Below are 16,112 nucleotides of genomic sequence, written 5' to 3'. Positions count from 1 at the left end.
TCTAAATCCTTCATCTAAATCAATAGTTCTCAAACTTCTTCATGTCAAGGACCCCCAAAATTACATGTATTTGGCCACGGGCCCCCATCTCAAAATATGTTAGAGACCCTCAGAAGCAGAGATTTGAGTTACAAAGGTTTGCTTTGAAAAATATATATTCAAAGATTTGCACATATTTTCAAGGTTTTTCAAAAATAGTTGATCTACAAGCTCATGCCGCACTATGGGCTTGTATATCTGCTATTTTGGAATAGCAAAATTATTTAAAAAAAATGATGGTTCAAGTGGTTAAAATGTAAAGTGACACAGATGCGTTCCAGCGTTGAAGCAATCTGGCTAACCATCGTCAAATAAAAGGGAAAAACAGCACCCTCTCTGTTTTGTTCCTTTTCACCAGGGAGTTCTTGAGAGAGTAGGGCTGAAATGGTTTCATTAAAACCCAGGGAGGAGAGAGGAGCTTGTCTTTTCAACCAGGAACACATGGTGCACGGGAGCAGGGAAGCTGGGCTTTCACTTTGGAGCGGGACTGAAGCCGATGGGAGACTGCTACAGCTCTTAAACTAAAGCCATAGTGTGTCTAACAGCTCACCTTTTCACACCCAACAATAAACTCACAGGACAGTGGTATGAAAGAAAGAAAGAAAAAACAAACAAACAGAAGAAAGACAAATAAACCAAACAAAGAATAGAAGGTAAAGGAACAAAAATCAACAGAGACAAACCTTTTGAGTTGGAAGATTTTTGACACGGCAGGCAAAAGGTTGACATGATTTGCGAGACACTCCTGTTAACCGGGTATTTTCTGCAAGGATATTTATTGCAGCGCGAAAACAGAAAACTCTGGGAAAAGCCCTGAGTGTCAGCTCAATAACATATGGGTTTAAGTGGTTAAACTAATGATATTTAGAGCTCCGCCATCAAATATACAACAACTCACTCACCTGCTATCAGTGTCCAGACCTACGAAGTCCTTCTTCTCAAACGGCACGCAGAGCAGCGGGATCTTGTCCCCGGACTTGTCCGTGGCCCGGTCGAGCCGCTTGGACTCCAGGACGATGAATATGGACTCCACAAAATCCTCCACCCTCTTCTCCACGTCGGGGCACTCGTCGTAGTCCGGGTAGAACGCCACGTCCGTGCGCTGCTGCTCGGCGATCTCGCCCTGGAGCCCGAACACCAGCAGGCGCGAGTCGTAGAGCGTGGAGCCGTACACCTCCTTCTGCGCGTGGAAGCGCTCCGCCGTCAGGGGCCAGTCCGTGGTCGAGGTGCAGGTGGTGACGGCCACCAGGCCCACCACCTTGCGGTGCGTCTGGAAGTCGCCCCACTCGTTGTTCTCCGGCAGGTAGTGGTGGCGGTAGCGGATGTACATGAGACGCTGGGAGTCCCTCACGCTGACCTGCAGGGGTAGGACAGTTAGTTGAACTAATCGGTTGAATCAGTTAAAAATAAACATCGATGACTTCGTAGCCAATCAGGAGGGAATATGGGAAATGGGACAGATCCATGTTGATGACATGACTTTAGAGATACTGTGTACCGCTTTGTGTGGTTTATAGGCCAAAATCTGTAGGAGAAGTGTCCAAAAATGTGTTTTGCAATAATCGGCCTAATGGCGGCGCTAGAAGAGGGCCATGTGAGAAATCACTGCGGCTGGAGGTTGTGAGTTTGGCATGGATAGGGGCAACGGTTCCAGAGATACGAGTAGGGCAGAAGTGTGACGTGACGTGAGGGAGGGAGGGAGGGACAGCCGGTGGAGCTTTGCATAGTTACTTGCGACTGATAACCGATTAATAATTTAGCCCCAATTTTGGGCATGTAATTTTAGGGTAGCTCCGTCGGTAGAGTTCTCGCCTTTGGACCACAAGGTCATGGGTACGATCCTGGGCATTGCCAACTCAGTGTATGAGTAGCACAGCTTGGGTGCAGCAAGTTGTGCTGTAGGTGTTGCGCTCCGCCTCAGCAATCCATCTCCCAGGGGTCTAGGGCATTGTAAAAGGGATAGACTCAAGCGTTCTCGGCTGATACCGACAGTAACTTATTTTAGGCAAAAAGTTTCCCCAAAACTTTCAAAAATAGTGAAATGATCAGATCTACAAGCTCACAACCACATTTTGCTTGTAGATATATTTTCTCGTTTTCTGGATGACACCTTTGTGAAACAAAATATAACATAGAGATTAAGGGATATTTACCTTTCAAATAAAATATATATTTTTTATTTTTTTGAAAAAAAGTAATGGAAAAATCACAGCCCCCTCAAGCATTAGAAGGACATTCTAATGCGCGAGGGGTCCGTGAATCTTCCATTACTTTTCTTATATATTTTTTCCGACTTTCAATTATTTCAAAGTGAAATATCCCTTTAATTGGTTAATCCATTCATTGATATACAGTATAAAAGATGTTTAAAAAAATTAAAAAATAAAACAGGTTTCTACATTAATTGATTAATCGAAACCATAAATCGACAGAATTATATCAAAGTATAAATAATGGGTAGTTGCATCTCTGCTGACCTGGTAGACGCTGGCGATGCGTTTGTAGATCTTGAAGAAGAGCTCCTCGGGCACCACGCCCACCGGCTGGACCACCACCAGCACTGTCTGGTGGTCCTCAGCACACTGCATGTAGTCTGGGACACTCATGTCCTCATGTGGTTACACTCTAATGGAACACACACACACACACACACACACACACACACACACACACACACACACACACACACACACACACACACACACACACACACACACACACACACACACACACACACACACACACACACACACACACACACACACACACACACACATTTAGACCCCCCTAAAGGAACCCACAGGGGCCTTTTCCACCGGCAAAGAACCGGTTCCAGAACCAGTGCCGGCTCAACTTTCTTGGGGACCTTGGTTCGTTCTTGCGAACCGGCTTGCGTTTCCAACAGATTGAAGAAAAAAAAAAAAAGGAATTTATGGTTCCAGTTCCGAACCAACTTTTACGGTTTGGAACCAACTCTGGTTCTCGGTGGAAAAGCAAACATCTGGTTCATCCCATAGGCGGGAGAAAGAACCAGAACCGGTTCTTTGCCGGTGGAAAAGGCCCCATAGAGTCCCTGGAATCCACTTTATAGAGAACCACTGCCATAGATAGAGGGGATTCCGTTCTGTGAAAGCTGTTCGTAGTATTACCATTATGGTGCCAGAGTAAAAATGGTGCCTGTCATTAAAAGCGAAACGTTAAAAAAATAAATTATGATACCATTATGCCAGGAAATATAAATTATAGTGGTTAATCGATACACTGAGAAGGCTTTCCGATTATTAAATTAATCGAAAAAGTGATTGATAGAATAATCACTAAGAAAATAATCAATAGCGGCAAACCCAGTATTCATATCTTATGCAATTAGATTCCCAGAAGCCGTGGGAATCCAAAGGTCTGTGTGTCTGTGTCATAGAACATGACCTGTACTTGCCCGATGGGCAAGTGCCTCTGAGACCTTAGTGTCAACCCCTGCTTTAGTTAATAGTTACTTTGTAGAATTTAATTATTACTACAAAACATACATAGACCACTTCAGCCATATATCAACTTTGGCTATTTGCATTTAGGCCATTTGAAAATAGCAGATTGTCAAGCTCACAATGATTGTTGTGAGCTTGTGGATCTGCTATTTAAAAAAAACTTGAAATAGGACATTCTGCATACTCACTCAGTACTACTTTTACTTTAGGTGCTTTAAGTACATTTTGATGCCAATACTTTAGAACTTTTACTCAAGTACATTTTGAATTTTTACTATTTCTACATTGCAGTATTGATACTTTTACTTGAGTAAAACATTTGAGTACTTTTTCCACCAGTGCAGAGCAAAGTTACATGTATACAAATTGCCTTTAGGATGTTTGAGAACCACTGCTATAGTGTTAAAAACAGTAATATTAATAGTGGTGTAATTCACAACCAACGTCAGCTAGTGCGCACACCTGCAACGAGTGACGTCAGAAAACCATTCATAAAAACAACACACACACACACACACACACACACACCACACCACACAAGCTACAGAACACAGCTACATCGTGATACTAAATATATCATGCAGTGTTATGTCTCTCAGATCATTATGACCATAATATGGCCAAACAACAACATTATAATGTCTGCTAAACATCCATACAGTGCATATTAGCGTTAGCTTAGCTGACAGCTAAACTGCCTACAGGTTTTTTAAATGGCACAGGCAGTCACAGCATTTCAGCGTAGCCAGCCAGCCAGATACATGGCAGCTCCGCAAAGTGGGTTTATCCGTGAACGTTACCAATGTGTAAAAAGATGTTTAATTCACTGGTTTTACCTGAACAGCAAGCTGTCAAATCCTGAGAGCTTCCTCCCTGCAATGTTTATGTCTCTTCTTCTACTGCCGCTTATGGTCGTTCATATGGTCTTCTTCCATGGTTTGAGCGCCATACAGTGGTAACTCTGTGGGTACTACACGTTTATACATAACTATGGCAGGGGTCTTCAACGTTTTCAGGCCAAGGACCCCTTAGTTGAGAGAGAGATGAAGCAGGGACCCCCACAACCTTTTCATAGATTCCATATAGTTTCATTGTTTGACAGCACAATCATCAGTATATTTTGGATTCATTCAATTTCCAATTTGTGTTTTCAGATATCTAACCACTTGAACTGTCAATATTTAATAAACTTGACCTTTTACTCTGTTGGTCTGCTCTTTTTCCTCTCTACACCAAACCTCGTTGCCAAAAATAGACGATCTACAAGCTCATAACGCCTCGCACCGCGAGGCATTGTGAGCTTGATAGATCTGCTATTTTTGACAAAAGCTCTCATAAGGACACTAGGGTTCAGGTGCATGGTTAATATAAAAAAGGAGGAAAAAGTTTCTATGATTTGGAGGACCCCCTATGCCTATAGTAACTGTGAGAACCCCCTAGGGTCCCAGACCCCCTGTTGAAGTCTCTTGAAGTAGGCTTCTCACATTTTTTACTTACGTAAAAGTATCAATTGTATTGTTATCAGAATGTACTTAAAATAGGTCTACCAAAAGTAAAAGTACTCATTGTGAGCTTGTAGATCGGCTATTTTCAAATGGCTGACGTGGTTAATGATTAACAACAACAACAAAAAAAGCATGATTTTGTATAATCCAAAAAGTAACTAGAAACTAATACGTTTTCAAATTACTGTAGTGGAGTAAAAGTACAATATAGGCCTATAGTGGAGAAGTAAAAGTATGGGAAATTTTGAAATCCTCCAGTAAAGTAAAAGTACCTCAAAATTGTACTTTGGTAGGCCTTCAGTACTTGAGTAAATGTACTTAATTACTTTGCACCACTGCTACAGCGCATATACCAGCAGTGATTGATTCTCAACCTTTTCAATTTCAAGCTCCAGTTTGACATTTACTAGACCACCAGTGGTCACTGAGCCCAAATGTCCAGTATAGCGTTAATTGTATCTTGTATCATCAAATATGAAACTCCATATTTGGGCAAGACATAGCCTATTCAACCGTTACCTTTACCATTACACTGAATGTAATTTCACTTGGCTACATTCATATGGATAACAATAAAATTGAATTATCAACTTAATTCTCGTAAATACTATGAGCATAGGTGACACTCCAATGAACATAACTGCTTTTTAGGGTCCCGGACAAAGCCGGATGTTGGAGCTTAGCTCCTTCAAGAGCACTGCTCAAAAACCCTTTAGGGAAATCTTTTGATACCTTGAAAACTGGCCACGTGAGACAGATCTCTAGTTGAGAAACTTTAGTTTTGGGAAGCAGTCAGACTTATATCCAGTGTCATATCGTCACAACCTGTATGTCCAAAACAGTTCCTTTTTGAGCGGTCCTAAGAGTGGCTGTGCGTGTGTCTGTAGCCACTTTTCCTCAGCGTTTTGCCATAGCAATGTGTTTTCCTCAGCAATGTGCGTGTGTGTAGCCTGTATTACATCACCAATTACCAATTGAAGACGTTATGCAAGCACGACCACCGCTCACTTCACATTGGGTGTGATTTCTTTATTATTATATTAACTAACTCTAATAGTGAAACTAGACTGCACTCTGTCGAGGTGCCAACTTGTGTCTTGTGCACTCGTGGCCATGTATGTATGGCATACTTGTGCGACAGCAGAGCGCGCAAGTATGTATGTGGGGATGCTCTTTCGTTTTGCCATCGACCATTTCAGATATCACCACCAGTTGACAGGATATAGCTCCAGTTGAACACGAACTGCAGGTGCTCCATCCCTGCTGTGGAGCGCATGTCTATCTTTTTCCGGTGAGTGAATATGAGGAAGAGCCTGAATTCCTTCCTTTATTCATTCATTCATTCATTTGAATTGCCCGAGGTCAATTTGCATATTTACACTGACTTTGTATGTAATCGCGCCTCTCGAAAAATATCCTCGCCTCCTGTGTGAACATACCTTCATAGGGCATATTTGCTTGTACATAACCGAAAAGCTTTTAGCAAGTAACTGGCAATCCTGATCTCATATCTATCTATCGCTTGCTTTAACCACTTGAACCCAGGTGGGAGGAACATTTGCTAAAATAGACAATCTGCAAGTGGTATACATTGTATATTTTGGGCGAAGAAATTTGGTGTCGAGGGAAAAAAGAGTACAAACTAAGTCAACTCATGCCCCATTTACAAAGTATGGTTAACAATGCCATGAAAATCACAGCAGAAAAAAAAGCGAGAAAAAAAAGCACATAGGTTTCCACCTTTGCAGTCCCACTCCCAGTTCTTGTCCTTTACAAATATTTCATGAAGTCCTCTTCTATAACACTATAGTCACTTTGCCCAAAGCATCTCTTTGGTATTACATTCATTCCTGATGGAGATCAACTGACGTTGACATTTCTATTCTTAGAGATGCTGGTGAAGTAGATACTGTAGCAGAGTTCTCGATTCTCTTGTACGATGCCGCTTAGTTCCTGATGGGTATCACTGAGTACATTCTTGTGCTCGGTTTTCTTTCCCATCTAAATGAATCGAGCCTTCTTAAGGTAGTTGATCTGTTTCTGCCTCCCATCCTTCAGTTTCATTACCTGGAACTTGTTCTCTGCCGTTGTCATTGTTTCTTGCTTTTCGTGGCCTAGTCATGGATGACAGCTCCCACCTGATGTCATGTGGGAGTCCCGACTGCTCCAGACCCTTTTGAATAACTTCTAGCTTGCATAATGTCTTTAGACTAGGATTTAAGTCTAAGATGTACAGGTCAGACACCTTGTCAGACACATCTTCAAAATCATGTTCAGCATCAGCTGGAATGGCTGTGTACCTGTATCCCCCAAAGAGGATGATACGATCTCCCACCATGCAACAGCACATCCTGGACATCCATGAACACGGGACTCTCCCCTTGGGCTCAACTCTCTTCCAGGTAAAAGTATCTGGATTGAATTTCCACAGATCATTGAAGGTCTTGTCCAGATTACAGTTGTGGCCACCAAATATATAGAGCTCACCGTTGTAGGCAAAGGCTGAATGACACGCGCGTCTTTCTGGATGTCTTTCTGGATTACAAACGTCTTTCTGATTCTGTCCAGAAGGCGTGCTCAGCCAGCAGTTGGTGTCTCTGTCAAACACACTGAAGTGGTTGTAGTAGTCTAACTCACCCCGGCCTCTGCCTCCAAATACAAACATCTTTTTCCTGATAATGGTGGCAGAGTGACATAATGAAGCAGGTGCGGGAATGCCTACGGTATTAATTAATGTCCAGACCATTGTGGTGGTGTCCAACTTGAAGATATCATTAATGTATCCAGTCTGCATGTTGTATCCTCCAAAGATAAACATGGCTTTCCCTAAGACACCGGCTGAGTGGCCCTGGCTTGCCCCTGGAACAATCCCGGAAATCTTGGGCTTGAACCATATGTGGGTGTCAACGTCAAATCCATAAAGCTTGCCGCAGTCCTCCCCTGAGTAAGTAAACCCTCCCCAGATGTAGATAATATTGTCTATGAGCACAGCTGTGTGGCCTGTGCGCTGGGAGGGAACCTCAAGGTGATTCCCCCCTCTCTCATTTGTCACTGGTGGCAACTTCATCCAGCTCAAGGACACTGTGTTGAAGACATGCACATCAATCTGATCCACGTAGGTCTCCCCACAACTTAACCCGCCGAAGGCGTACACCTTGTGCCCCACTGCCACAGCAGCATTACGGCTCTTCTCTGGTCCTCCTTTCAGATGCACCGTCCAGCGTAACATTTCAATGACCAGCACCACCGCAGATCAACGTGGAATGCTCACTGAGTGTGCGCGCTACTACTTATATTAGTACGGCAGCACGAGTGTCACGCAAAGCTTAGCCAATACAGGAGGCTGAAATGTTTGGCTGGCCAGAAAGTGGAAAGAGAAAAACTAGAGCAAAAAAAGAATCAGTATAGGCTAATTAAATAATAAAATAAGTCAGCAGTTTTGCAGCATATTATATAGTATAAATCAGTGATTGATTCACTGATATTTAATTAAAAATCTCACTCCATACATGGCCTACTTGTGCGCCTGTGCCCTGCTGACCAGGAAAGCTTGTATATACTAGAGCAGTATAATGAGAGTGGCGACACACTTTGAACTCGCCGCAGACCGGAAGTGGCTTCGCATGGAGTCCTAGCCGAGTCATTCTAGCCGAGTCATTAATTCGCTGGTAAGTAGACCAAATCACGTCTTTTTCACCATTTTAACGCATTCACGGGCCTCTCTAAGGTAGATAACATTATTAAAAGGGTGAAAAAGACGTGATTTAGTCTACTTACCAGTGAATGAAAATGAATGGGGGCGGACGGGGCAGAGACTCGCTAGGAATGAGACAGGCTCCATGCGTGCATGTGTGCGCATGCGTAAGCTAGGCTAAGTTAGCTTCCCACCATAGAGTAAATAGGCTTTCCACGTTTACTATGGGAGTCGACGGAAGTGTCGTCACTCTCCTTACACTGCTCTGGTATATACCAAACTCTGCTGACATCACCAGTGGCATCACCAGGAATGCTGGTCCCTCATTGGCTGTTAATGATGACGTTGCCAGAGATGCTGGTCCCTGATTGGGCTACGGTCTTCAACAAGAGGAGACACCAACATACATACGTGTTGTTATTTATATCAGGTCGCACATGTTGGTGATGATGTCACCTGTAACGCTGCTCCTCATTGGCTAAAGGCCCTGCCTTTGTACTGTCGGTAATTATTTTTAGGAAAATAAACTATAAAGCAGGGGTCTTCAACAGGGGGTCCGGGACCCCTAGGGGGTCCTCAGAGTTACTACAGGGGGTCCTCCAAATCTTTCTTTGATAGGAACTTTATTGTTTCTACACAAACCACTTGAACCCCAGTATCCCTATTCTGAGTGGACCATTAGCCAAAAAAAGCTGATCTACAAGCTCAAAAGCTTCACGTTGTGAGGCATTGTGAGCTTGTAGATCTGCTATTTTGGCAAAGAGGTTTGGTGTAGAAGAAACATAAGAGTGGACTAAGTATTGACAGTTCAAGTTAGGGGTGGGCGATATGGAAAAATACAATATCACGATATTTTCCCAAGCTGTATCACGATACACGATTTTATCACGATTCTTTTTCACTTTGGTTTTTATTGTTCATTTTCAAGTTACTTGACAAAAACTAGACTCTCTGGGTTCCTTTTGGGAGGTCTAAATTGAACTTTACAAGTATGTAACTCCGACAGTATACATTTGGTTTCATTTGTATACTGTCAGAGTTAAGTGGAGACCTTGACATTTTAAAGTTTGAGAACTACTGAAATGCAGGTTTAAATTGAATTCTGCAATGAATCTCGATTAAACAGGATTTTTTACAAGGCTCCCTCAATTGTAACACGATACATACGATATCTCTGAAAAGGCATATCGTGGAGACATTGTATCGTCTCAATGATAATTATCACCATATCGCCCACCCCTAGTTCAAGTTGTTCAATTATAAATACACACAAGTCCAACACTTTATACAATATGTAGTGGGGGTCCTTGCTTCATCTCTCTCAGCTAAGGGGTCCTTGGCCTGAAAACGTTGAAGACCCCTGCTATAAAGATTTGAGAGAACATACTGGTCTAGCCTTTCAGTGAGCCCAAAGATTTTTTTGAGGAGAATAAAATGGACCTATAAAGTCTTGGAATAACATATTGGTCTCGTCTTTCAGACAAGCCCACAATAACAGAAAGATGCAATTAGAAATTGCAAGTGTGGTTGCCGTCAATGCCGTGGTCCCCTTTCAAGTGAATGGGGGAAAATAATTCACTAATATTTTAATGGCCATATATGGAGATCTCTGTGTCATCTATCTATAAATGCGAGAAGTCTCTGTCTGTCTGTGTGTCTGTGTGTCTGTAATCTGCGTATCTCGAGAACCGTTCGTCCCACCGGCTTCAGATTCGGCACGCGCGTTCCCCGCCGCGGCACGGAGTGCAGTGCCGGGTCTCGACCCGACCCGACGCGCGGTTTTCCCGAACCGGCGCGAAACGTTCTCGGGGTTGATTGTTGACATCAGGCTGTTCCGGAGGAAATCGGCGCAAGCGCTGACTCATTGTGACATCACTCATAAAAGGCTCTGACATCACGTACGCCACATGAGTCAACAAAAAATCTCTGAATATCTCCATATATAGCATATATGGGCATAAAATGGACGCAGAATCACAAAGATCTCCATATACGGGCATAAAGGGACACAGACAGACGGATACAGATGGACGCAAATGGCATATATGGGCATAACATTTACGCAGAATCACAAAGATCTCCATATACGGGCATAAAGGGACACAGACAGACAGATACAGAGATCTCCATATATGGGCATGAAATGGACGCAAATAGACAGATATCTCCATATATGGGCATATATGGGCATAAAATGGACCCAGAACTATATCTGCAGTGATCTCCATATATGGACATAAAATGGACGCTGACAGACAGACAGATAACAGATATCTCCATATATGGGCATAAATGGACACAGGCAAACAGATGGTCAAAACGGGTCCTATGACAACAGGTATAATGGGGTTTGCATTAAAGGGCGGGGCATTCATTCCCTATTTACATCGTTCCCGAGTTGGCCAGGTCGCCGACTAGACGCCAGCTTCTAGTCTATCTATAAATGCGAGAAGTCTCTGCGTGTGTGTCTGTCTGTCTGTCTGTGTGTGTGTCTGTAATCCGCGTATCTCGAGAACCGTTCGTCCCACCGGCTTCAGATTCGGCACGCGCGTTCCCCGCCGCGGCACGGAGTGCAGTGCCGGGTCTCGACCCGACCCGACGCGCGGTTTTCCCGAACCGGCGCGAAACGTTCGGAATCTCCTTATGCGGGGTTGATTGTTGACATCAGGCTGTTCCGGAGGAAATCGGCGAAAGCTCTGACTCATTGTGACATCACTTCATAAAAGGCTCTGACATCACGTACGCCACATGAGTCAACAAAAAATCTCTGTGAGTGTGTATGTATGTATGTAATCCGCGTATCTCGAGAACCGTTCGTCCCACGGGCACGCGCGTTCTCTATATATGGGCATAAAATGAATGCCCCCATATATGGGCATAAAATGGATTGCAGACAGACAGATACAGATATCTCCATATATGGACATAAATGGACAGAGGCAAACAGATGGTCAAAGATCTCCATATATGGGCATAAAATGGACGCAGACAGACAGATACAGATATCTCCATATATGGGCATAAATGGACACAGGCAAACAGATGTTCAAAACGGGTCCTATGACAACAGGTATAATGAGGTTTGCATTAAAGGGGGAACCGGCACTGTGTCTGCAACACAGTTGGAGGTACAGACAGATACTCCATATATGGGCATAAAATGGACGCAGATAGACAGATATCTCCATATATGGGCATAAAATGGACCCAGAACTATAACTGCAGTGATCTCCATATATGGACATAAAATGGACGCCGACAGACAGACAGACAGACAGATACAGATATCTCCATATATGGGCATAAATGGACACAGGCAGACAGATGGTCAAAACGGGTCCTATGAAAACAGGTATAATGGGGTTTGCATTAAAGGGCGGGGCATTCATTCCCTATTTACATTGTTCCGAGTTGGCCAGGTCGCCGACTAGACGCCAGCTTCTAGTCAATATTAATTAAGCCCATATCTTGGAATGCCCATATATGGACATGTGTCATTCTCATGTGGTCTATATGGTCTATCATGATGTCAGACATGATGATGTCAGACATGATGAATCCTAAACGGCCATGTTGAGGACCAACACAGGTGTTTCAATGTGTCTGATTGGCATAGAACTAATGTTCTACGCCAATCAGAACACCTGTGTTGGTCCTCAACATGGCCGGTGTAGAACTACAAATGAAACCCATGAATAGGCCTATGGGAAAAGTTCATTTTTGAAGCGATGAAAGCCGCTTCCAAGGAGTGGCTTTGTCTGTCCCGTACATGTTTTTTTGAGGATTCCCATAGATTCTCAAGGAGTGGCTTTGTCTGTCCCGTCCCGTACATGTGCATGCAGAATTGAGGATTGGTCAAGCTTCACATGACAATCTGGCCCTCCAGACAAAATCATTCATTCATTCAGAATTCATAAAAATATAGAACTCTAGAACATAGAAAGTATAGATCTAGAACACAGAATGTATAGATCTAGAACACAGATTTATAGCTCTAGAACACATAGAATAAAAATTCACCGCTTCACTTCGAAACGAGGTTTTTTAATTAAAGTCAAAGGAGAAAATTAATTCACAAATAAATGTATATAAATTAAACTATATAAAGCATCTCTTAGCAAAATAGCACACATGCATGTCCCGATGAAGCCGGCCGATTTGACATATGGCCCAAGTGCGGGCAGAAAATTGGAAATACTCCAGCAGTAGTAAAAAGAATACCTCAAATTGTACTTAAGCAGTACGTACAGTACTTGAGTAAATATGAGTTACTTTAAACCACTGGTTGCAGCGCTACTCTCAAGTACAGTCAGTTAGAAAAATAATGATATCACGGCTGACTAAAGTTCAGTATAATATGGTAAAAATAGCCTATTTTCACTCTGTGGGCTCCATTTTGATTGTGTTAAAGGGATATTTCACTTAAAAAAAAAACTTTGGTCATTTTATCGTCTAATCAGGCTTTTATGAACACCCTGAACAGTTTTTAATTTGCTTGATTCAATATTTAGATTTGTCTAAATCTTTTATTGTATTCAATTTTTTCCATTTTCCCAAAGAATTATTACAAATAAATGAAAATAAATGTAAATGTAATTACTGTCCATCACTGGCTATTGGACGTGGTCTTTTGGCAGTGTGAGCAGAAAGGTCCACACAGAGCCACTTCTGGGGAAACCTTTCAGCTGATGTCTGGGCTTCCATGTCTTCCCCCCAACCACATACTCCAGAGTCACAGTCCTGTTCAGTGTTAGCACGGAGTCGCCTCGCACCACCGAAGTGAACAGGGCGCCTTTGCTGTTGGCAAAGTGTCCCGGCAGGGCTGTCCACTGGCCTGTGGTCAGATTGTAGCAGTCCATCATACATCTTAGAAAGTCGTCTGACGGCCCGTTCCGCATGACGTAAAGGTCGTCCCTGTGGCCCACCATGCAGTGGCCATAGCTCTGCTGTCTGATCAGAGTGGTGACCAGCGTCCATCTGTCCTGCCCTGGGTGGTACTCGTAGATATCAGTGGTGTCCCTCGGCTTCCACAAACACACAAATATCCTGCCCATGGCTTTGGCCCATGCCGCTCCCGCAGCGGGTCGTGGCAAGTGCGCCGCGAAGGTCCACCTTCCGGTTCTGACTTCGTACGCCTCCACGGACGACATGACCTTCCGATCGTACTCTCCGCCAATCGCGTAAAGGTAGCCGCGATGTCCCACCAGAGAAAAGTTGCAGCGTAACTGTCTTAAGCTGGGAATTGTGCTCCATTCATCGTTTTCAACACTGTAGCAAAAACACAAGTCTGCGACTTGTTTACCGATTCTCTGGACTCCTCCCACGATGTAGAGTTTGTTGTCTAGAACGGTCACTCCGGCCATCGCTGTACTTGCTTCTGGCGGCAAATCTGTCAACGTCTTCCATTCATTTCCGTTCTCATCTAGGTACCACACGGTCCTGGAACCAACGTGGACTGTTTCGTCGATGCCACAGGTGGCGTGTGCGCCGACTGCTACGAAACTGCTAGGACGTAAAGATTCTACGTAAGAGACCAGCTCTTTGGGCAAATGTGTGTTGACCTCAGCCTTGAGGTCACAGTACATGTTTCTGATGTACAGAGCGGTAGCGTGGTAGAGCTCCATCAGGCCAAACGTCGCAGCAGTGTGATACATGAGTAAACAGTTGTCGGAGTCAACAAGGTCAACAAGATGTTTGCTGAGTTGCGACACCTGCAAAAACGCTGCGCATTCGATGGCCTCCACGATTTCATCGGCATCAAGCATGGGTCTCTCGCCTCGTAAAACTGCCAGGGCAATCAGGAAACCTCGAGGGCAGAGACATTTGAGATGGATTTCGTCTTGCCCGCACTCTTTCATTCCAGAGCGATACAGAGCTCGGAAATAGTCACAACTCTGTATCAATAAACTCTTCTCTTCTGAGAAGTAAGTGCCTCCCACAACCACCGTCAGTTTAGCTGCTGTTGAAAGAACTCCCGGGGCAGTGGCACATTGGAGATGTCCTCTGCTCTGTGTAGTAGAGTCCCATTCATCCACAGCCTCGTTACAGCACAATGCCATTGTTACGTCTTGTCGTCTTCAACTCACCAGTCACCACGTCCACAGTAGCTGTTTAACAAGAGACTGTGACAGAATAAGCAGCTGAACTATTTCCAAAAAGGCTTGAACACGAGCAAAAGAGCTATAGCTAGATAGCCCTGCACAAAGTTGGTCCACTGTGTGTGTGTAAGGGAGGTTCCATTCTTTTCACAGCAATCAAAATAGACACAGCTATATATAGCAATGCAGGGCAAGTGGCACACATGTAGTGCAAGAAGGCAAACAGTCGACTGCTGAAAACAAAGCATGCTGGCGTTAGTTCACGCAGGACACAGAGGGTCAAAGGCCCCAGCTGTAATCAGCTGTCAATCTGCTGGTTGAATAAATGTTTATATAATCAGCCACACTTTTCATTTTCTTTTCTTTTTCTTTTTTAAACATTACATGAGAAAAGCACAGCCTCCTCACGCATTAGAAGGGCAATACCTGTCACCAGAACCATGGGAGTGTGTTTTCAATGAGTCTAACATGGTTAAAATGGAGTTTGAAGTGTCAGATCTATTGAACCAGGCAATTTATAAACTGTCTGGGATGTGCACAAAAGCCTGAGTAGATGAACATCCTTAAAGTGAAATACCCTTTGAATGAATGTTTGTCATGTTAAGTGCACTTAAGTCATGTTTTAGCCAAAAATAGCAGATTTACAAGCTCACAACGCCTCGCACTGCGAGGTGTTGTGAGCTTGTAGATCGGCTATTTTCGGCAAAGAGGTTTGGTGTAGAGGGGGAAAAGAGTTGACAAAGTACAGAGTGAAAGGTCAAGTTTTTTGAAGTATTGACGGTTCAAGTGGTTAAATATCTAAAAACACAAATTGACATGATTCCAAAATACACTGACGATTGTGCTGTCAAACAATGAAACTATATGGAATCTATGAACAGGTTGTGGGGGTCCCTGCTTCATCTCTCTCTCAACTAAGGGGTCCTTGGTACTTTAACCCCCTGACCGTCCTTGGCCTGAAAACGTTGAAAACCCCTGAACTAAGAGATTCGGTGAGGGAAATACCAGTTATAGAGCCCTGGGGGACCCCAGTCAACTAACTCAATATAGGTTTGAAGTGGTTTAAAGAGGTGGTGCCATAGTTTTTTTGAGAAATGATGTTCACCCCCAAAATGACTTTTTTTCTATTGATTAGTCACGCCATGGAGACTAGAGTTGAATAATATTTGTAGTTTTTTGTCACATTCCTAAGACAAAAATGTGATAACAATAAATTTACCCCCATTGATTCCGGATGGAGACCCGTTTCGAAACGGGTCCCCATCCGGAATCAATGGGGGTAAATTTACTC

At 43.6% G+C, this 16,112-nt stretch overlaps 3 protein-coding genes across 3 annotated transcripts in view; all 3 read right to left on the bottom strand.

Moving 5' to 3' along the window:
* trappc9 (trafficking protein particle complex subunit 9) overlaps positions 1-4,416 on the bottom strand; it is a gene marked incomplete at its 3' end in the record, with an annotated part of 422,586 nt that extends 418,170 nt beyond the window's left edge. Inside the window, exons 1-3 of the mRNA XM_080735848.1 lie at positions 4,361-4,416; positions 2,517-2,664; positions 942-1,396 (exon numbers count right to left, since the gene is read on the bottom strand). Coding sequence (XP_080591974.1) covers positions 942-1,396; positions 2,517-2,645 — 584 coding nt within the window. The 5' untranslated portion in view covers positions 2,646-2,664; positions 4,361-4,416. The remainder of the gene's footprint in view (positions 1-941; positions 1,397-2,516; positions 2,665-4,360) is intronic.
* A 2,633-nt stretch (positions 4,417-7,049) lies between these two features.
* On the bottom strand, positions 7,050-8,258 carry LOC308292964 (kelch domain-containing protein 3-like; the record flags this gene model as incomplete). Its single annotated transcript, XM_080735390.1, has 1 exon — positions 7,050-8,258. The coding sequence occupies one exon, from the start codon at positions 8,256-8,258 to the stop codon at positions 7,050-7,052; it is 1,209 nt and encodes a 402-aa protein (XP_080591516.1).
* Positions 8,259-13,336: 5,078 nt separating this feature from the next.
* LOC308292963 (kelch repeat and BTB domain-containing protein 13-like) lies at positions 13,337-14,782 on the bottom strand (the record flags this gene model as incomplete). Its single annotated transcript, XM_080735389.1, has 1 exon — positions 13,337-14,782. One exon carries the CDS (start codon positions 14,780-14,782, stop codon positions 13,337-13,339), a length of 1,446 nt encoding a protein of 481 aa, XP_080591515.1.
* Positions 14,783-16,112: the final 1,330 nt, after the last annotated feature.

The sequence above is a fragment of the Nannobrachium achirus genome (genome assembly GCF_963921795.1).
Source record: "Nannobrachium achirus genome assembly, chromosome: 10".
Classification (NCBI taxonomy): domain Eukaryota; kingdom Metazoa; phylum Chordata; class Actinopteri; order Myctophiformes; family Myctophidae; genus Nannobrachium; species Nannobrachium achirus.
The sequence above is the reverse complement of the archived record's forward strand: the minus strand, read 5'-3'. Positions and strand labels throughout refer to the sequence as shown.